The sequence below is a fragment of the Cinclus cinclus genome, chromosome 19 (genome assembly GCF_963662255.1).
Source record: "Cinclus cinclus chromosome 19, bCinCin1.1, whole genome shotgun sequence".
Lineage (NCBI taxonomy): Eukaryota > Metazoa > Chordata > Aves > Passeriformes > Cinclidae > Cinclus > Cinclus cinclus.
In genome coordinates, this window is record NC_085064.1 from 1,741,729 (window position 1) to 1,763,113 (window position 21,385).

General features: G+C 44.2%; 3 protein-coding genes across 3 annotated transcripts in view; 2 read left to right on the forward strand and 1 right to left on the reverse strand.

Moving 5' to 3' along the window:
- RABGAP1 (RAB GTPase activating protein 1) overlaps positions 1-10,247 on the reverse strand; it is a 62,661-nt gene extending 52,414 nt beyond the window's left edge. Inside the window, exons 1-2 of the mRNA XM_062505384.1 lie at positions 10,212-10,247; positions 3,731-3,932 (exon numbers count right to left, since the gene is read on the reverse strand). Coding sequence (XP_062361368.1) covers positions 3,731-3,880 — 150 coding nt within the window. The 5' untranslated portion in view covers positions 3,881-3,932; positions 10,212-10,247. The remainder of the gene's footprint in view (positions 1-3,730; positions 3,933-10,211) is intronic.
- Positions 10,248-10,336: 89 nt separating this feature from the next.
- On the forward strand, positions 10,337-17,958 carry ZBTB26 (zinc finger and BTB domain containing 26). Its single transcript, XM_062505769.1, has 3 exons — positions 10,337-10,372; positions 10,590-10,652; positions 12,514-17,958. The coding sequence occupies exon 3, from the start codon at positions 12,524-12,526 to the stop codon at positions 13,838-13,840; it is 1,317 nt and encodes a 438-aa protein (XP_062361753.1). The 5' UTR covers positions 10,337-10,372; positions 10,590-10,652; positions 12,514-12,523; the 3' UTR covers positions 13,841-17,958.
- Positions 17,959-18,111: 153 nt separating this feature from the next.
- On the forward strand, positions 18,112-21,186 carry ZBTB6 (zinc finger and BTB domain containing 6). The gene has a single exon (XM_062505567.1). The coding sequence runs from the start codon at positions 18,223-18,225 to the stop codon at positions 19,504-19,506; it is 1,284 nt and encodes a 427-aa protein (XP_062361551.1). The 5' UTR covers positions 18,112-18,222; the 3' UTR covers positions 19,507-21,186.
- The last annotated feature ends 199 nt before the right edge of the window (positions 21,187-21,385 follow it).

Sequence of the window (21,385 nt, forward strand, 5' to 3'; positions counted from 1 at the left end):
TGGTAAAACATTGCAGCTGATCAGTCAACAGACTTTGGTTTAGGAAAGGAAGGTGAAAAATTCATATTCAGTGAGAAGCACATGTTGTAATGGTATTCATATAAAATGCACGTGAAAAATATTCAATTCTATCTGGATTAAAAGCCAAAAAATCTGAATGGTGATCTACTCTATTTGATAAAATGATCAGTATGAATAAGATATCTAGACATTACATCTATAAAACATGATCTTGAAAATAAAATTTCCCAAAAATAGTAGTGACAGGTAAAACACAAATCCAACTTGTTTACAGAAAAATGGCATGTAAAAATAAAAGACCCCATCTCACAGATATTCTAAAATATCATCATCAAAACCCCATTTAAAAAGCAATTTAAACTAATTTCTCCAAGAAAGCTTTCCTTCTCAGCCCAGACTACCCTCAAAAAGAAATTTAAAAGGCACAGTAGACTTCTGGACTAGAGGAGCCCTGCTGTTCTCAAAGCCCCAAAAATCCAGTGCAACAAACCAGCAGCCTGCAGACCCAGGCCTAAAACACAAACCAAGGTTAACTTCACGTCAACCAAAATTTCTTATGCAAGTATCTGGATTCCCCCATCACGGGAACAGGGTACATGAAGCTGTAAAGGTGCCTGAAACCCTACTGCAGCCCCAAAACCAGAGCCAGCCTGACACACAGCAGAACCAAGGGCAGAAGGGAACAACAAACAGATACATGCACCTGCTCAGTGCTTGAGGCTGAGCAAAGAAACCATCACCCTAATCATGGCTTTCTCCCTTCCTCACAGAACTCAAAAGTGATTTTACCTAACCTTTAACTAGGAGGTAGAAAACTTCCTTTAGCACACCAGGGGATTTATCAGAACTGATTTATTCCCTTCTCCTGACGCATGTGCTGCTGGCCTCTGCTGGGAGAGGTCTCGCTGTGCCGGGGAGTTCACAAATCCTGCTCTACACTGTGCTCCAGGAGCAAAGCTCTCCTAAATCCAGCCCAGTCCCACTGCCAGTGGGCACGAGCAGACACAGGAACAATACTGGAAAGAAGAGACAGCTGGCAAACTGTATTTCTGGAAAACATTCACTGACAACCCCTTTTTAAACTGAACCAAGTATTTCAGCACTGAGAAAAGCAAAGGACATTTATGAATTACGACCAACTGAAGACAAATATGGCTCTAACTACATTCAAAATAAATATTTCCCTGTCTGGACTCGAGAAAGAAAAGAAATGCCAAACAAAAACTTGCATTAACTCAGTCCACAGTACTATTACCTAGAAATACGACATTATCAGCAAATTTGAAACGAGAGCCTTAGGCCTGATGTACGAATTTCAGAGCCTGTCACATTCAGCAAACACAAACCTGAACTTCCAGCACCATCCTCAGACTGTGCTCAGTAGCAAATGAAACATCCTCAAACTGCTTTTCTAAAGAAACAGAACACCAGAAAGAGACACCTGCTCAAACAAAAAACTGAACTCGGTTTCTGCTTTTCTTAGAGGACACACCAAAGAAAATGGGGTTTGACACATACAAATTAACTTAGTTATAAGTACCAAAGCAATTGCTTCTGCCTGAAAAAAAAAAAAATCACATTTGTTCCTACAAGATACATAACCTCAGTTCTCATGCTGTACTGGTAACATTAATTTTTCATGCACTACTGAAGCACTTTCAGATATCAGGGTGACAACAATTTTAACACACCTCTGACAACCTCCACTACTCCACTTCACTGGCAACTGAATGGCTATTTGCAAGGTGAGAAAAAAAATACTAAGAACAAAGCCACGGGCTATGGCAGAATGTCTCTTTTCTTGCAGAACAATACCAAAATAGCCACACTTCTGTCCCTAAGAACAGCTATAATGTCTTCCCATTTCTTTTGCTTAAAGTTTTCTCCTCCTTAAGCAGAAGGAAGGAGGTTAACAGAAATTCTCCTCTATGGGAGAATTGAGAGTCCACACTGAATGCTTGTTTAAGGTAGAAAATTCCCATTAATCACTCAGATTGCAGCCAATATCCAACAGCACACGCTCTCCACACTGGGATACTGAAAAGCTCAAGGTGAATCACTTTGTTCAAGGTTTGTGCTCAGTCCTGGCACCAAATTCATAAAGAACCTTAAGACCTGCAAAGCTCTGTGGCATTCAGAGCCAAATCAGAGAACAACATAACTTTATTTTACAGCTGATGATCAGGAGGCAGCAGAGCTCATGTTCTTCCTTCCTCATCAAGAGAAACAGCACACCTGTAGCCAGCATTTCATAAACCACTGTGGAAGCAAACAGTGATACAAATAGCTCCCATGTGGAGCAAGAAGCATTGCAGACTGCGACATTTCATGCTTCCAAATTTTCCTGGGGGAAACAGGATGGAACAGAGAATCTGGCTGACAGCGTCTGTCTCCTGGGATCTCAAAGGATGCTTCAGGAGCTGATTACAGAAACTGCCACAGAAGCATTCTCAAGGTAAGCACCACTGTGAGACTACTCTGAATTCCTAAGTATCGATGCTGATACTGATCTTGATGCTGCTGGCATTTGCAGCATGGAGAAAGACAAGCACGAGGCTACAGCCTTTCAGCAGGTTTCACAGATCACCAGGCTCTGTGCTGAAGAAATGCTCATGTTTTTTAGACTATTCTATGATGTGACTTCTTCTGCAACAATCCTAAAACGTAAGTGAACTTTCTTGGCAGATTAAGCAAAAGATCAGTCTTGACTGACAGAATTTATTTGAAGTCTTGTGTAAAAGAAAAGAGCCACTATAACAGCATGTCTTGCCCAAGACTCAAAGGAACACAAGAAAAATAAAGCAGTTGGGAGGTAAAAGCAAGATGAGCAAAAGCATCAAGAAATGTTTAATAAAGTCTCTGTTACAACTACTGCAGAGGAAAAGAGGAGCACCCAGTCCAACAGGCAGAACACAGGATTTCTTATTATGTATAAAGACATAGATGCAGCTGTAGACAGACATCAGTTTCTTCCAATGGTGGAATATCTCCTTCCATCTCCCATAAAGAACACACTAACCTGACTCACTCCAGGGAAGATCCAGTTTACAACACATTAAAGTGATGGAATTTGGAGTGATTACCTTACTTGTGCCACTTTTCTTAAAAACTGCTGAAATACAAATTGGGATGAATGTTGCTTTAAGTAGAAAAAAAAAAAAAAAAAGTAGAGGGTGACAAGGGGCTCTTTTCAGAACAGCACTTTTATAAGTGAGAAGATGTCAGTGCCCTTCGAGCTCTCACAAGCCTTTCACACAGAGCTCGTGTTCTCTGATTCATGCCAAGTTGTTAGTTATAACTACTCTTCCACGTTTCTTAAAGAGAACATTTCACATTGGGGAAAACTTCAATGCATCTTTGAATTAACAGATACGCTCAAATCCACATATGCTAATATTGCTTTCCACCTGAAAGCTGTGATAAAATCACAGTTCCATGTTCTTGACAATCACTCTGTTTCATCCCAAGCACTTCAGGAAGGATTCTGCAAAGTGGGGAAAAAACCCACAGCTAGTGATGGAGAGAGCTCTTACTCAAAAGCTAATTACCACCTCTGACATTAGCAGTGAAGAAATTACTGACAAAACTGGTTCTTGAATAAGTTCTCCCTTCTGTCAAGTTTTCCACAATAAAGAAGTCCCTCTTTAAGCTCTCTATGGTTAGTTTGATTTAGAAGAACAGGGAACAAACTCAGGTTATTGGTTCTTACCTTCAGTCCTGTTTTTTCATCATCACTACCATTATTTGTAGATGGTGTTTCATCCCCTTGCCTGGAAACCAAGACAAAATCTTCACTGTTAAGAGTGGATACCGAGTCTGAAGAGACACTGATTTTTCCAACAGAAGCCTTGTCATCCATGACTTAAAAAGGAAGTTCGATTCATGAATGAGATTAAATATGTTATAAACTCCTGAAAAACAAAAACCATAAAAATACTTATATAAAACTTCATGCTAAAATGCTCAAACGTTTCTTTTCAGAAACCTGATGACTAATTACAAAAACTAACTCATCTAACAGCACAACCAAGCTCCAACTCCTATCTCAGTGCACACACAAAGCCCTGCCTTCGTTTTGCTAAGCAGCACATGATGGTTTCCACATCTCACAAAAGGAAAGTTAATAAAACTCTTTGCAGTATTTCATGGTTATGTCAGTCACCACTTTCTACACATCACACAAAACAGGGCCCTGGAACATACACTCCACTTGCTGACAATTAAGGCCAACACAATAAAGTCAATTTACTTCCTTCAGTTAATACCTGCCTTCACCTATGTTCACAAAAAAATTACTTTTTTCTATCAGAGCTCACTCTATGCTGCAGTCGCATTCTTTTCCCCCAAACAAGAGTTTGACCTAACTCTTGGTATTTTGCTCTGAAACCTTGGGACATAGAGTGTTTTATGAATCTATGCTGAATCTTCTGTACTATAAGGAGCAATAAAAGCAAAGACTTCCAAGAAGCAGGAAGAACAGCGTAGGCTGGATGAGTACTGAGAAGCAGAGCCAACAGAGGATTTTAAAAAGCTGGAACTGGCACTGAGAGGCATTTGAAGAAAGGAACAAAAGGTGAAATTCAGCTGCACACCTTGAACTCCCCAGCACAGATTCCCAGAATCCACAGTTCAAAACAGACTGCCATGATAAAAATGGGTGATTAAATTTCCCAGAAATCCAAATATACCCTTATCTCAATGGTTCAGGTCTTTACAAACTTCCAAACATAACCAAACTCAAATGCTTTTTCAGCCTCCAGTTCTGCCTTCCAACCTGGAAGCACCATCCCAACCTGTCTTCCAAGAGTGCAGCCAAACAACAGAGACCTGGCACGGCCACAAGCTCAGCTCAGCATTCCTGCCTGAACCAGGAACAATGCCCCAGAAATAGCAAAGCCTGCTTTTATTCCTATCAATGCCCTCCCCACAGCCACCAATACAACATGAAATCTGCCAGGAGGACAATTTCTAACCAATTACCTATCAAGTCACTTCATGGTCCTGGAACATGTTTCAGAGAAGAACTGAAGCAGAATGTAAGAGGAAGAATGGATGTGGTATGGTCATGAATGACAACACACCTGTGGTTATTTGATTTCATTTTCAAAATCATGTGTGGTACTTAGATATCTTTTTCAAAACCATTTTAAGACCACTGACTTTCAGTGTGAATTACTGGCTGAGAAATTTTGAGAAGTTCCACACACCGTGTCTATCTGGTATTACTCACATGTGTCTTAAAGGCAGAACAGAGTTCTTATTTTTAAAGATGCCTTTGTCTTAAGAATTCATATTAAAACATTTCTATAGAAGTCTCGTATTGCACCATCTATATAACACACAGATCCCTGAAAATACCTAAATCAAAGATCTTGAAACACAGACTAAAAATAAGCATCAAACACTAAATACCCCTTTGGCTTTACTGTTTTCATTCAAACAGAGCAAACTCATCTTCCACACTGACAGCGGGAGTAGAGAAGCAGGCTTTGATCACAAGCAGCTGTAAAGATCATCCAGACAAGGATCAATTTAGCACTTTATTTTGGTATAGTGTGTCTGTCTTGAAGTGCTAATTTCTCCTATTTCCCATGTGTTTCAATCCAACACCTTTCCCAACATTACCTTCAATTCAATAACAAGCTTCCTGGCTGGCTTAGCGTGGTGTAAACAAACCCCACGCGGATCCTGGGGCACAGCTGGCCCAGCCTAACCCCACAGCAGTGTCACAACACAAAATTGCAACACCAGGACATCCCAGTCAGCCCAACTCTGCCAGTCTAAGAGTGAGCAGAAGTCTCATGAAATTACACAAGATAGGAGAGCACAGGAAATGGGACAGTGGAGCAGGCAACTGAGAGAAGTTTTGATGTAGCAGCTAACAAAGCTCAGATACCCAACTGTGCTGGAATCAGCCACAGAGGTTCACTGGATTAATGCGCAAACACTTGAAGTGTAAAAGTAATCTTCAAATATTAAAATTTTGCCTGAGGTTAACCAAAATTTCTGTATCCTCACACTTTGCTTTGCATGGATTTAATTTCCTCTGATCCTTGTTACCACTTTGCTCCATATAGGTTACCACATGGATCATTTTACCTGAATCAGAAAGCTCACAGTGGCAGAATCTCCACTAGAAAGCATCCAAGCCCATTAAACTAAGGGCCAGCCTCAAAGGGCACACATCAAAGACCAGCAGAGCAATTACGTGTGGCTTAAGACTGCTCTGGAATCAAATCCCAAGAACAAACCAGCAGTGACAGTGCTCTTTAGCAATAGACCCAAAGCTTTCTGCTCTCTTGCTGCTCTCTCAGCTTAGGACCAAAGACCTCAGCCAAGCACAGAGCTCAAGTTTTGATGTTCCTCAGAAAGCAAATATCTCCTCCCTTACAGGGAAAGAGGCCTTGGTTTGTTTCAGCATAAATGAAATACAAGCTTTTGAATTCAGCACACTTTAGCACCTGACACAAAAGTACATCACAATAATGTAGTGTTTGCCTAAAGGTGTCTTTACACCTCCACGGGAGATGGAGTGTCTGGGTAAAACACCAGCATCTACCAACCCCTCTCCTTGCTCATCTGTGTAATTAAATGGGTGTTCTGGCCTCTCCTCACACAACAAATTATTGGAGAAAGTGGCAAAATGAGAAAGTCAACATGGCTGGCTCTTGGGACACTGCTTTCAAATTTACTTTAAATCCTGGTTCTCTGTGAAATTCCCCTTCACTGCTGTTACACCTTAAGTCTCTACTCAACATAATGTGCACAGGAACAGCAGAGACTCCATTCACCATGCTAAAATCTTAAACAACTGGAAAGCAAACCTACCAAAATTTCAGATTAGTTACACACACTTATAAAACATTTATCCTTTACCTGCCCTCCCTTTCCCAAGTATTTGACACCTGACCTGCAACTAGTGATCAAAGCTTTCCAAGTTCTGCCAGAACAAATTTAAAAGAGCTTAAAGCAACCAGTATACAGAAAAAAGAAAACCAGAAAACCTTCAATTTTACATTACTGGAAAAGGTTGAAGCTTGAATGCCACCCTGAGACACGTGCAACAAGTGAAGAAAGGCACTCGTAATTATGGCTGGTCTCACTCCATTTCCAAGGAATACCCATTTTCTGGTGCTTAGAACATCCATAACCACACAAAAAGACAGAGGGTGAATGGAAAAATCAATATATCAGGCATGAACTTCTTCAACCTGAGAGTCAACAGCAGATGTAGCATCCTTAGCACAGAATTTACAGGGAAATACAGCACAAAAATAAGTTCTGGATTTCCAGGGCAGAAAAGAGAATAAGCATGAGAACAGGTAAGCAAACCAGAGAGGAAAAGAGACTTTTTTTTCCCCAATTCTTATCTTTCTCAGCTTTTGTAACTCAGCAGCAGTTCCTAAAGTGACTCCACAAAGTTCTAGTACGTCTGATGTGGAATGCACGAGATAAAGAACGATACAGAAATATTAACTAAATTACTGAAGAACAGCAATTCTTTTGCCTTAAAAAGCAAAGTCAGAAAGATTGGCGTGCAAAATAAATTTATATCCTCTATCCTCCAAAATACGAAACCACTAAGCACAGTGTTAAAAAACATGGAAAACAAGAAGGTGACATGCAGAAAAGACACAGAGGTGACTGAAATACCTAAATATAATGTATTTTCTGTTTCTATTCCTCTGGCTTTATGCACAGCTTAACAACAAATCCAGTATGGGTCAATTTAAAGATAAAAAGTTCTGCTTTCTGAGTGTTCATCATTAGCATCTTAGTGTGGGTGAACAGTGGAATTTGTGGCAGAGTTCAGAGGCTTTACAGTGGACTTTGCAGAGCTGTGTTATGACAAAGAACCCAGCATTCTGAAAGACTCTGAGCTCCTACAGCCTTGGACAGCTGTGGGTTTTTCCACCTGTACAGCTCACCTAATGCACACTTGTTGCTTTAAAACACATTGCAACTCCTGAAAAAAAAAAAAAAAAGCCTGGAAAATGCTCCAGTTCAATGCCTGTGTTTTGTCACAACTCTGGGAAAAAAATGCAACAAACAGCAAACAAGCAACCAGTAGCAATCTTTTTTATTCTCACGTACCACATGATTGGTCTGCTTATTCATGTCTGATCTTTACCCACCTTCCCTGTGTAACACATATTCTCAAATGCAACAAGAAGTCCTTGGCATTCAAAAAGCAGGAAAGCCAGAGGAATACTGCATATGAAAATACAGATTTAGGATGACTAAAGAGTAAATATTAAAAAATAACAACTACAAGTCTAACTTTTCTGTTGATTTTACAACACACCGACAGCCACAGATGTTCCCACTAATTTCAAGAGCCAGAAAGAAAAAAGATACTGTTATTTAGAGATAATGGTGTCTCTAATTCCACCCCTCTCCTCACAGATCTCAGGAAGACAAGTGAATCATGAGGCATCAGACAAAACACAGGAGTTAAGCTAATGCAATCTTTGTTAACAATCCTTAACAGGTTGATAGCTCAAATTTGGATTGAAAGCAAAATGATGTTGGCAATAGGTATCTGCTCAGAGAACAAAACTCTAATTTTAGGCTCTTGTAATCAGTAAATTCCCCATCCCAGAAACAAGCAGCCTGTCCTGGGAAACTGCAGTTTATAAAAGAAATGCTGACACTGCCTTAGCCAGCCCAGCACAGGAATGCTGCTGGAATGAATTAACTATGCACAGTTGGTTCATCCACGCACTGCAGCTGACACTCCCCCAGCACCAGCCCCATCCCTGTGCTGTGCAGGGATGGACAGGACACAGCACAGGCTGGAGGCTGGGACGGTGCAGCCAGCAGCCAAACAATCTCTGGGGATGATGCTCTGTGTACTGCTGGAGCTGCTCTCTCGTTAGGACTCAAACACAAATAGGGAGCTACGCTCACCAGACAAGCAGAGCGCTTTAAAAATACGCTGTGGAAGAACCGAGAAAAAAGGAATTACATTTAGTGTGTGCTACTAAACACCGTCTGCACTTAGGGCTGCAAATTGGAAGGAAACCCCTATGCCAAGCTCCATTTGTTAATTTGTTTACTGTGTACACAGAAATAAGTTTGCTCAGGTCCTTGACCTTTTAAGTAGAGGCCTTTAAAAAGAATACAGTATTTCTGCCAGTCAATCAGCAGTGGTCAGTTCCTGTAATAACACTAAGCAGCCAAACGTCTCAAAAATCCTATTGAATTGGGCTTTAACAAAACCTGTAAATAAGACAAAATTTGGAATACAGATCAAGCCATACTTGTTATGCCCTATCTGTTTTCCATCTTGTATTCAAGAAATAAACACAATCCTTTTCCTCTACAAAACTCTCACATGATCTTTTCCTTCTCTCCAAACCTCTCCAAAATACTTTTTACTTCTTCTCTCCCCCAAAATGATCAGGGAAATACACATAAATCAGCAAGGTAACTTCGAGCAGTTAGATTTCCATGTAATTTTTGCGGATAAGTGTTTTTAAACCAACTTAGCACAATCTGTTTATACTTAATTTTCACCCCTAACTGACACAACCAGTCCTTAAAAATTATCTACTGGGGACGTTTTAACTGAAACACTTCCTTGACAACAAGGACAAAACCCGCAAAAAACCACCGAGATTACGGTACACGAACCAAATAAAGATGCCCGCACGTAATGAAATGCCACATTTTAGGATCCACCTGAAAGCGACAGGCAACAACCGACACCCCACGACACGGAGAGGGAAAGCGGGTGCCCGGCCGCTCCCTCCGCCCCAGTCCCGCGCCGCCCGGGATGGGACGCGGGGGGAAAGCCGCCGGCTCCGGGACGTGCTCGGCGGGGTCCCGGGGACACTGACGCGGCTCGAGGCGGGTCGTCCCTGTCCTCTACACCCGCAGCCGGGGAGCACGGGCCCGGCCCGACGCCCTCCGCCTGCCCCAGGACTCGACCCGGCCCTGCGGGACCCGGGGCCGCGTCACGGCCCCGCTCCCACCGAGGCCGCGGCCCTTAACGGGCAGAGGGAACGGGGAAGCACCGCGCTGTTGAGAGACACGGCGCCGGGGGCGAGGGAGGGAAGCGGCGGTAGCGGAGCGCAGAACGGCCTCCAGCTCCCGCACACCGGGAGGGAGCGGCGGCGGGGCAGCGCCGCGGGAGCGCAGCGGGGACGGGGCGGACGGGGCCCCGCGGCAGCGCGAGCCGCACCTACCCCGGCCGCCGCCGCCGCCGCCGCTCCCGGTGCCGGGCCTGGGCCGCCGCCGCCCCACGTGACCGGGCGGAGGGGCGGCCCCGCCGGTCCTTCCGGGCGCGGCTCTTCCGGCGGGCGGACAATGCGGTTCCGAGTCGCGGTGCTGGGCTGCGGTGGCACCTGTAGGTCCCGACGGGCCGGCGGGGCGCGGGCGGCGGCCCCGGAGCGCGGCGCGGAGCGGCCCGCGGCTCCCGCTGCCCCCGCGGGCCGCGCTCGGAGGGCGGCCCGGCCCGGCCGGGGGCGCGGCGGGGCTCGGGGCCGCCCGGGGGGCGCGGCGGGCGGCCGGGCCCGGCCCGGCGCTGGGGCGGCGGCTCACGGCGCGTCTCCTCCCCTCTCTAGGTCCGTAGCCGGAGGCAGGAGCGGCCGCGGGGGCCAGCGCGGGGACGCGGCCCGACGCTACAGGTACCTGCCACTTCCCTCCTTCCATCCCTCCCGCGGGGCCGGGCCTGGCGCGGACAGCGGCTTCCTCCGCTCTCGCAAAGGGCATCGCGTTTACATTGTTTCGGGATGCTGCGCGGGCTCCCGGCTGAGCTGTGCTGGAATATTCTTTTCCCGGACCTCTGGAAGTAGATGTGAGGGGCCGGGGCGATCCGCGGTCGGTAAAGGCCGAGGAAGCACGTGCTTCCAGCGGGGAGCTCTCTGCACGTCCGACGGGAGCTTGCCTTGGTCTGCCACCCTCCCGAGGTAGCGGGTTTGGGATGCATTTGATGCTCTTTGCTCTTGGAGATCAGTAGCAGTTGAAACTGTGTGCCAAGGCAAGTCACAGCTTTTCGGTCTACAGTTTCTCACGATGTGGCTCTTGTAGTCTGCCAGAGATAGGCTGAATGGCTGGAAAAGCTGTGGTTAACAACACAGTTTAACTTTAGCGTGGGTGCTTTAACTGCATTCATATTGTATGAATTTCCAAGGTGCAAAAGACACTCACAACTGGACCTCCCTCTTCACTGTCCAGAGAAAACGTACAAAGAAGCATAAATGATAATGCCTAAAATTCACTGAAGATACATCAGGATGATCCATTCCTGTCATTTATATTTGCCAAAGGCTGTTGCCTCTTAAAATTAAACTTTCTGGCCTAGAAACGGGGTCAGTCAGGCAGTGGTGAAGGTGACTGAGAGACTGGGTTCTGCAGTTCTGCAGAACGATGCCCTCTCTGCTTCCAAACTTTCCCTGGTCCCTGTTTTTGGAAGTCTTCTGAAATTCTTCCCTAATTTTTGCATGCCATACACTGGAAGATACACTTGATGGATGTGATCAATCAGAAGGTCATGTCTCCAAATGCTGTCTGAACTGCAAACTGAAAAAAACCCTGATTATTGACAAATGCTTCCAAAAATATTCTTTGAACAGTTGTCTTACGTGTTCATTCATTTCACTGGGCACAATGCCATTCCTGTGTGTACACCCAGCTGACACTTCATGCCCCAAGAGAGCAGTATCTGCTTTTATCTATAAACTTCAAAGGTTCCTTTCGAGCTTTATGTGGTGTTTGTAATAGTTGGGAGGTGTACGTTTTGCTTTGTTTTGTAATTTTATCTAACCAAATCTTGCATCATTTAGTCTCCTGTTATTTCTTCACTTCCTGCAATCCCAGTGCTCTGGCAGGATTGTGTGAGCAGTGTTTCATGCAGAATCAGTGTAGTCTTATAAATTCTTAAAGCAACTGTTGAAAGACAAAAGAACAGTACTTGGCTTATGGAGGATCCACTGTTCTTCGTTCCAAGTCCTATCAAAACAAGAACAAACTTCCTAGAGAAGTGATCTTCCAGAGAATAAGACAAGAAGCAAGGCTTCCTGTATCCCCAGGTATTCGAAACAGGGAGCCTAATGGAGGCCATTGCAAAGATTTTTTTCTGTAATCTTAGGAAAAGTCAAAACAACACACAGCAAACCAACTCCTGCAGAAAAATTTGAAAGACAATCTAATGTGTTAAATCCAATGCTGCAAAACCCAAAGCTTGCTAAAAATACAGTTTCCCTTTGTATCCTAACTCTTTAGGATATTGCTTCAGGAGAATTTCTGTCATAGCACCTCTAGTTAATATTCAGGCTTCATTACGTTATAAAGAGGTAAAAGTTATTGTAGTGTGAGGTGTAAATTTGAACTTGTTTTTACTTGTAATGGACTTCAATGTATACTTAAGATAAAAAGCATAATGGCTGATAAACACCCACTTTATATTATTATTTTACTTCTTTCTAACCTGCCTTTTAGAAAACAAAAAGTTCTCATTGTTTGTTTTTTTGTGCTGCTTTTCCTTAGGTGTGCCAAAATGTCAGAAAGATCAGATATTCTTCATTTCAAGTTTGACAACTATGGAGATTCAATGTTACAGAAAATGAACAAACTGAGGGAAGAAAACAAATTTTGTGATGTCGTGGTCCATATAGACGATGTTGAAGTTCACGGGCATAAAATTGTCTTTGCTGCTGGCTCTCCTTTTTTAAGAGATCAGTTCTTACTGAACGACTCCAGAGATGTAAAAATCTCGATCTTGCAGAGTTCAGAAGTGGGGAGGCAGCTGCTTCTCTCCTGCTACAGTGGCACTCTGGAGTTCCCTGAAATGGAACTGGTGAACTACCTGACTGCTGCAAGCTTTCTGCAGATGAGCCACATCGTGGAACGGTGCACTCAGGCCCTGTGGAAGTTCATCAAACCCAAGCAGCCGCTGGAAAGCAAAGAGTGCGAACAGCAAAGCGACTCTTCTGAGCTGAAGGAACATCAGGGGGACGATGACTCTCTGCAGCAAGACTCGCCTTGTATTCAGCCTTCAGAAGACAGCATGGACATGGAGGATAGTGATATTCAGATCATCAAGGTGGAGTCCATTGGGGAGGTAACAGAAGTTAGGAATAAGAAGGATCAGAACCAGTTTATTTCTTCTGAACAAACTGCACTGCATTCTTCAGAGCCTCAACACTTTCTTATCAACTCCACTGTTGAGAACAGGGCAAGTGAAATAGAGCAAAACCACCTCCACAACTATGCCCTGTCGTATGCCGGCAGCGATAACATCATTCTGGCCTCTAAAGATATGTTTGGGCCTAACAACCGAGGGATAGACAAAGGCCTCCAGTGGCACCATCAGTGTCCAAAGTGCACAAGAGTATTTCGGCATCTGGAAAACTATGCTAACCACTTAAAGATGCATAAACTATTTATGTGTCTGCTCTGTGGCAAGACGTTCACTCAGAAGGGCAATCTCCACCGGCACATGAGAGTGCACGCAGGCATCAAACCATTCCAATGTAAGATCTGTGGGAAAACGTTCTCTCAGAAATGTTCCTTACAGGACCACCTCAACCTGCACAGTGGGGACAAGCCCCACAAGTGTAACTACTGTGACATGGTCTTTGCGCATAAGCCCGTTCTGAGGAAACACCTTAAACAGCTGCACGGTAAAAATAGCTTTGACAATGCCAATGAAAGAAACGTGCAAGACATAACGGTGGACTTCGATTCATTCACTTGTAGCGCTGCTACAGACAGTAAGGTCTGTCAGCAGGCTGATGCCAGCCAGGTACTGGATGCAGGGAAGCTGCCTCAGGCTGTGCTCAGTTTAAGAAACGATAGTACCTGCGTCAATTAAGCAATTAAAACTTATCCTGTGTAGGGATCGTGACTGAGAGGAGCAAACCGTTGGTTTGGCTTCTTCCCTAAACTAGTGGTGTGCCCCAAAAAGCTACAGATGGTTGGATTGCAAAACCTGGCAGGTCTTCAGCCATTGCTGTTAGTCTTACTTGATATTTTCTGTGAATAGCAATCCTCCTTCAGGTTTCTGTCTATGTCTCTACTGTGGATTAAGGGGTTAATTATTTCATTTCTCTCTGATTAGGAGACTCAAGACTAACACCTTTTGAAAGACTGTTGCTGTGGGCTGCAAGTAAACCATCTGCTGTGCAGTTAGAGGCCTCTCTGTGTCTGGGCAGATGGAGGAAAGCAAAGAGGACAAGTGTGTGAGATAACCCGATATTTTTTTTTAAAAAGCACTGGATAACTGAAAACACTCCATATACTTAAATTTAAACTTACCTCTTAAAATTACCTTTCTCTGATCTTACCCGTAGACTCCTGCAGTTGAAATGAAGTATTTTTGTGTCACTTTTTTTTTCCCTTTCTAAACTTATTTCAAGAAACTTCTGCTGCCAATCAGTGCTCTCTTAAAAACTCTCAGGGTTTTTAACCTCAGCATGCATTATGAAAAGATGAAACCCGAAATGATTTGGCAGGGTTAGCTGATCATTGCATAGAGCTGTTCAAACAGAGGATGAATTGCAGCTCTGGAATGTGAGAGGCTGGTGCCTGGAGTGCAAATGTGACCTGTTCTTACGCTGGCATACCTGGGATTTTTAAAGGGCACTTACCAGTGCATGTACTGAGACAGGCGTAAACACTTCAAAGCTAAAAGTTATCCTCCATCTTCCGTAAGTTTTGCATCACAAACCACAACAGCTGTTGGGTTTAGAGCAAAGCTGGAGTGGAGTATTACTGCTAACACTGTGAAAAGAATCTTTTTAAAGCTGCAATGTGTAACAACTCCGTAATTTCTTTTTGCTTTTTTCCCCCTTAGTTCTTGTTTGTCTCTCCTTGATGTCTAATAAGGGCCACGTGTCACTTAACTTTAACCAGAAATACCTGCTATAAGAACTTAACATAAAGCTTTTTGATTTCTTGGAACTTTTTTGAAGTGACCATTAGTGTTTTACAGATCCTAGGATGAGGTATAGGTAGCACAATTTCTATAGGTTAATATATCAGCTATTGACTGTACTCAGCAATACCTCTTGTATACCGCCTTAAACATCAAATGTAGCGGGAATGGCATGTTAATTGGGATTCTGGGATTATACCATGCTGCTTCTCAAAAGTGCTGTGGAATTATCCGCATCCCAGTCAGGCTGAAAGAAGCTTAATTTATCTGAGGCACACCATTCCCAGTAGAACAGCACTCTTAGTACTGAAGTGTAGCATAGACTAATAATCAAATGGCTGATCCTCGGCAGAGAACTGCTGTTTGTGTTTGGAATAAGGATTTCTTCCAATGCAGCTCTTTTCCACAAGGTTTGCCGTGAGGCTGAGATTATGCTTCCTACCTAAACGTAGTACTGTTGGTGTGTTTGAGTGAGGGGTGGGGGTGAAAGGCTGCTATTGTATGGTTAAAAATGTTAAACAGGTATGACCAAAGGTGTGTTAGAGCAAAAAGTGTTGTGTATGTCATTATAAGAAGTTGGTCTTGCTCTTCAGTTGTGTGTGTGTAGAAGTCAGGATTTGCTTACTGATGGACATTAGAACATGTTAATGTTGCAGAACATTTTCAGAAATCCACGAACTTTGAAGCAGAAAGAAAAGGTGATTCTGTGAATCAGTTTTTGCAATTGAGTTCTTGAGCTACTGTACTTGACTGTTACATGAACTCTTACATGGACAGCTATGAAGTAAGCAATGGAAATTACATCAGGGCATTCATCTTTCAAGTTGTAGCAAATATATTTAGGCCTAAAGTCTAACTATTTGAAACTTTTTTAATTATTGTTCAGGTTGCTGGGGTAGAAGATAGGTTTGCATGGGAAGAACTGTTTTCCCTCTTGAAGCTACTCACTTTCAGAGTTATTTTGAACTAAATTTGACTGTGACAGTTGCATCTGACACTTGCATTCTGTCTTCAGGCAGAATCTTCTGTGTTGTTCAAACATTTTGATAATCTACTATTCACTAAATGGAGATAAGTTATAGTGCTATGTCAAAATGAAGATAGACGTGGAGAGCAAGAGCTTGCAGAGCCAGGTCAACGTGCTGTGAGGTACTAGTGAACAATCCAAGGCAATATGAATATGGACACAAAAAAGAAAATGGTCTTCTGCCACAGAAAGGAATAAAACTGCCAAATGCTAGAAAACGTGGCAGCAAAATGGACAGTATTGAAAGTTTTGTCTATCTGGAAAGTTTTGGTTTTTGTGGAATTATGAAGCTGTAATGTTACTGAAAGGAGAATACAGCTTGTTGAAGTAGCTGTGGGTGACTTGAAGCTGATATGAAGAGACAAGGGATTTCCTAAGAAACAAAAAAAATCATTTGGTCAAGATACATAGGTGTTCAGTCCACCCTGTTACTGTGGTGATTTGGACGTCTGAGAAGGCCAAGACTGCTGGGCTGCTCGATTAAAGGCTGCTGTGGTCATTTGGCAAGAGCACGGCACAAATAAATAGGAAAAAGCAGAAATGCAGAAAACTTTCTTCACTGAAAATGGACACACCTGTTGGATGAAAAGTGACTTTTACAAATGTCTGTGCTTTTGGCCTGGCAGAAGGGTGCAGACCAAAAGATTTATGCAGGAGATGGCTGCGTGACTCCAGAAACACTGGAGCTCTGAGGGCAATACACCGATGCAAAGTGTGCTGGTGGTAGAGTTCATCTAAAATTTGCCCCTATATGGAAAGGCAAATGAAGAGTATAGAAGAAGTATTAGAAAAGCAAAATCTGGCTAATGCTGCATCTCTGAATTACAGATTAAAATGGAGTGAGAATTACGATAAATGGAATATGCAGAGGCAGCTCAATTATAGAATAAGATGAACTTAATTGTCCATGTATGTAAAATGTTGTCTTCATTGCAATGTCCCGGGTAGTGAAAGATTAGATCCATTGGTTGTTGCTACTGATGCTGCATATTCAGATGAGGACTATGGCAGTTATCATAAATCTGTGTGTTACTGTGTAGAATACCATTTGCTGGTAAGTGGATAGTCTCACAATTTAATGTGCTGTACAACTTCCTGCATATCCTAAAAATAACTGAAGTCTATTACAGAAGTATTTTAATAACTCCTCAATATATTAGGAATTTTTTTAATGTTGGCATTTTATTTATTTATATTATATAGAAGGAATTTTTAGAATTTAGATTTGCCAGAGGTTTGGGCTCACCACTTCTCTGAGTGATGGTAGCTTGTGTAGCATGTGTTCCTGCAGCACATGCTGCAACTGCACAGCCTCCTGCATAGATCAGGGATGAGTCTTTCCTTAATTTATTTTTCTTTTAGAAGACATGTTTTGCAAGTTAGTAACTGATGAATTTGAAGTGTCAGTCTTTCTCTCCCCTAGCTTTTTGGCAAAACTTAGCTGCCGCTGAACTTTTGTTGAAATAACGTAGAAATTGTGTGGGGCTGATTATGGTTTTCGAGTCACTGGGAGGAATAAAAGGAGGGAAGAGTCAAAATGTGATACAAACTGAAACTGTTGAGAGAACTCTAAAGTCACGTTAAATGTTGATTTTTAAAAACAAAGAGGGGGACATGGTGGTGCCTCCCGACTTGGTAAGGGGTGAGAAGGCAGGACGGACGCCTTTCCTTTGAGATTGTATAACCCATGGACTGAGCATTAGCTACCTCTTCACTGACTGGGCAAAAGTCTTACACTACGTGTGATAACCAAAGCAGGCGGGTCGGCGGCCGCCGGGCGATGTCCCGCGGCCGTGAAGAAGCCAGCAGCTCGTCCGGAGGCGTTCGGGGCGGCGGTCCCCCGTTCCCCCGGCGCGTCCCGGCTGATGGCGAGGAGGAGCCCCGGTAGCCGCTCCCCGGGATGCCTTACGGGGGCGGACACGTCGCTACCTCTACCGAACGGTGGGCGAGGCGCGCCCCGGTGCCGGTGCGGTTTCTCCCAGCGGCAGCCGCTGTAGCAGTGCCAAGTCTTCTAATAAACGTGCTGCTAACTGTGTCTGCCGCCGCCTCTCATTTCCACCGCGGTCGCGGCGCGCCGGGGGCGGGCGGACGGAAGGGGCGGGCGGGGAAGCGGTTCCGGGGCGCTGCGGCACCGGCGGCGGAGCGGTACCGGCGGCGGGGAGCGGTCGGGGAGGGAGCGGGGCGGAGCGGAATCGCGGCCGGCGGCCCGGGAGCCCCGGGATAGCGGGTCCTGCCGGCGGCAGGGGTGGGCTGTGCCCGGCGAGACGCTCCGGCGGTGCCCGCGGGTCCCGCCATGGCGGCGGACTCGGAGGTGCTGCACTTCCAGTTCGAGCAGCAGGGCGATGCCGTGCTGCAAAAGATGAACCTCCTGCGGCAGCAGAACCTCTTCTGCGACGTGTCCATCTACATCAACGACACCGAGTTCCAGGGGCACAAGGTGATCTTCGCCGCCTGCTCCACCTTCATGCGGGATCAGTTCCTGCTCAACCAGTCCAGGCAGGTACGGATCACCATCCTGCAGAGCGCCGAGGTGGGCAGGAAGCTGCTGCTGTCTTGCTACACGGGCGCGCTGGAAGTCAAGAAGAAGGAGCTGCTGAAATACCTGACGGCCGCGAGTTACCTGCAGATGGTTCACATCGTGGAAAAGTGCACCGAGGCTTTGTCCAAGTACTTGGAGATCGACGCGTCCATGGAGAGCGGGACCCAGGCTGCTGAGGGGTGCCACTCCTCGGATGCTGAACTAAGGAGCGGGGATGAGGTTTTAGATAAAGATTGTGAAATAATCGAGATCCCTGAAGACAGCACAGAGAATGAAGAATACCCTGTGAAACAGGAGGATGGGGATGACCCACACCCTGAAGCACAGAGCTTGGTGTCAGAAAGGAAGGACACAAAATCCCCAGAAATATCAACAGTGGAAATTGGATATAAGGATGATGAAATCTGTATCTTCAGAATGGATTCCATGAGTGTGGCAAATGCAGAAAATGATCATTTTCCTCAGCCTTGCACTTCCTCTAAAACAAATTTATATTTCCCAGAAACCCAGCACTCCTTGATAAACTCTACAGTTGAAAGCAGGAATACAGAAATGTCAGGAAATCACTTGCAGGCTTTTGTCGGTGACAATCCAGAAGGAACTTCCAGTGGGGTGAATGGGTTCCAGAGCCTGGAGGATTCTGGCAGCTCATGGCGGCACCAGTGTCCAAAGTGTCCGAGGGGCTTTCTGCACCTCGAGAATTATCTCAGACATCTGAAAATGCACAAACTCTTCCTGTGTTTGCAATGTGGCAAAACATTCACGCAAAAAAAGAATCTAAACAGGCACATCCGGGGGCACATGGGGATCCGGCCCTTCCAGTGCATGGTGTGCTTGAAGACCTTCACGGCCAAGAGCACGCTCCAGGATCACCTCAACATCCACAGTGGGGACAGGCCCTACAAGTGCCACTGCTGCGACATGGACTTCAAACACAAGTCTGCTCTTAAAAAGCATTTGACTTCTGTTCATGGAAGGAACAGCAGCGAAAAGCCAAACCTGAACACTATTACAAAAGTTAAAATAGACTATGATTGATAGCTGGGCAATTGTGGAGTCAGACTCCACAAAAAGCTCCTGGCTAGTGAAATTCTAGATGCAACTCCAGTTCCCGATCCCCGTCTAAGGGAGAGAAGCACAAACAGGTGGCTGATGATCCAAGACAGGCCTTGGAGCAGGTAACCTGCCTGCTCTGTTAAGGTTGCTATTGCTGTCAGTGAAAAAAGATGTTTCCTAGTTGAAAGTAACTGCAAAATATGGAAATTAATTCATGCTTCTCTTCTGTTGTACTGAGCATATCCTGGTCCCTCAATGATGTTTTATTTTCCTTGTTTTAAGGGCAGGAACTGCTCACTTTCAAACTATTACTGATACTGCAATAAGCTGAAGCCTGAGCCAAGGTGTTGGTGACAACAGCTGAGGAAAGGGGGTGTTTGTATTTATTCAGCAAGTCAGTTGTTCCTATCCAGTTCCTGGATCATTCATGGTGAAATCATCTCCTTCCTTGCCTAAACTTTGCTAGATCTTCCAACAGAAAGAAGGTGTGTTTTCATACTCAAGTCTGTGACGTTTAAGGACACACAACAAACAAAAACTAATGAAGGAACCTTTCAGATTGTCTCTTGCAAACAGAAAATTTGTAAAAGTGCAAGAAACAAACAGCATTGCTTTGCAGTTTATTTGTAATTGGATAGTCCCATCAAAAGGACTTGCTTTTAGTTTTATCAAGTTCTGAATTTTTATAAACTTCTTTCTTCTAATAGTGGGGGGGTTTCTGTCATACCAATGTTTTGCACCTGTATTTGGTAAGTTTAGTCCTATTTGTTGCATCATAACATTTGCCTTCATTTTTTACAGATCTTAGCTATATGCACTCATGTGAAATTCAGCTACGTGCTGTTTGGTAATCACAGTTTCAATGCTAATTTTGAAAAACAGGTATTTCTGTCTGACTAGCAATGGCTTAGACATAGAGGTCTCTGACTCTGTGGCACGGTAACACAGTAATGATGTGTGTTTGCAGAAGTGTGTTTGTGCTTTGTCAAAGCTCAGTTTCATCAAGAGCATCGAGTGCCCTATGATGCAGTCTGTATCTTTGGCTGGTACATGTTTCTTCCACATAATGTAATATAAATAAAGAGTAATTTCAGTTATTAGTATGAGATAATGGTACTTACAACTAGCAAAAAGGAGTAGCTCTTACTCCTGTCTGTATCACACTTTCCTTCAAGTTTCTGAAGTGCTGTTCCAAGTTCTTGCTCTGAGTCCTGAAGTCTGGCCCAAATGCTTCAGAATCTGGCTGGCTCTAAAATCTAAGACAATAGTTTTTAATATCAGTTCACTTTCTTTTCCTGTGAGTACACCAGCTCATTCAGGGTTTTATTGATCAGCTACCTGAGGGGCTGGGTGAGTACGAAGTCTAACATGCACTTTCCTGTTACTACTTGTTACAGGCATGGTCAGGTGTAGGTGGATATTTCCCTCATGAGCACTTTCCTGTGTGCCAAAGGGGAAACAAAATGATCTTTTGAAGTGTATCTTCTGTGGGAGCAAGTTCTGAGTTATTTTGGTCGTGCATGTAAACATGAGAGGGAGTTGTGTTGTGTGACAGTCCACCAGCATGTTCTGTTCAGTGGCTGCAGTGTCTCAGTAAGCTTTGTGGACAAACCCTGGTCTTGTGCACATGTTCACGTTAGAGGTGTTTCCTCTCCCCTGTCCATACATGTAACCATGCCCTGTCATAACACAATAAATAAAATGCAAGCAAGGCATTGTGTCAGAAATACATCTCGTTTTTTCTGATCACAGTTAATAATTTTGTGCATACCTTAACAGTTAGTATTTTGGCTTGCTGTGTTGAGTGAACAAGATGTTGTAAACATACACGGTGTTCCAGTGGCGGTCATTTAGTAACGCG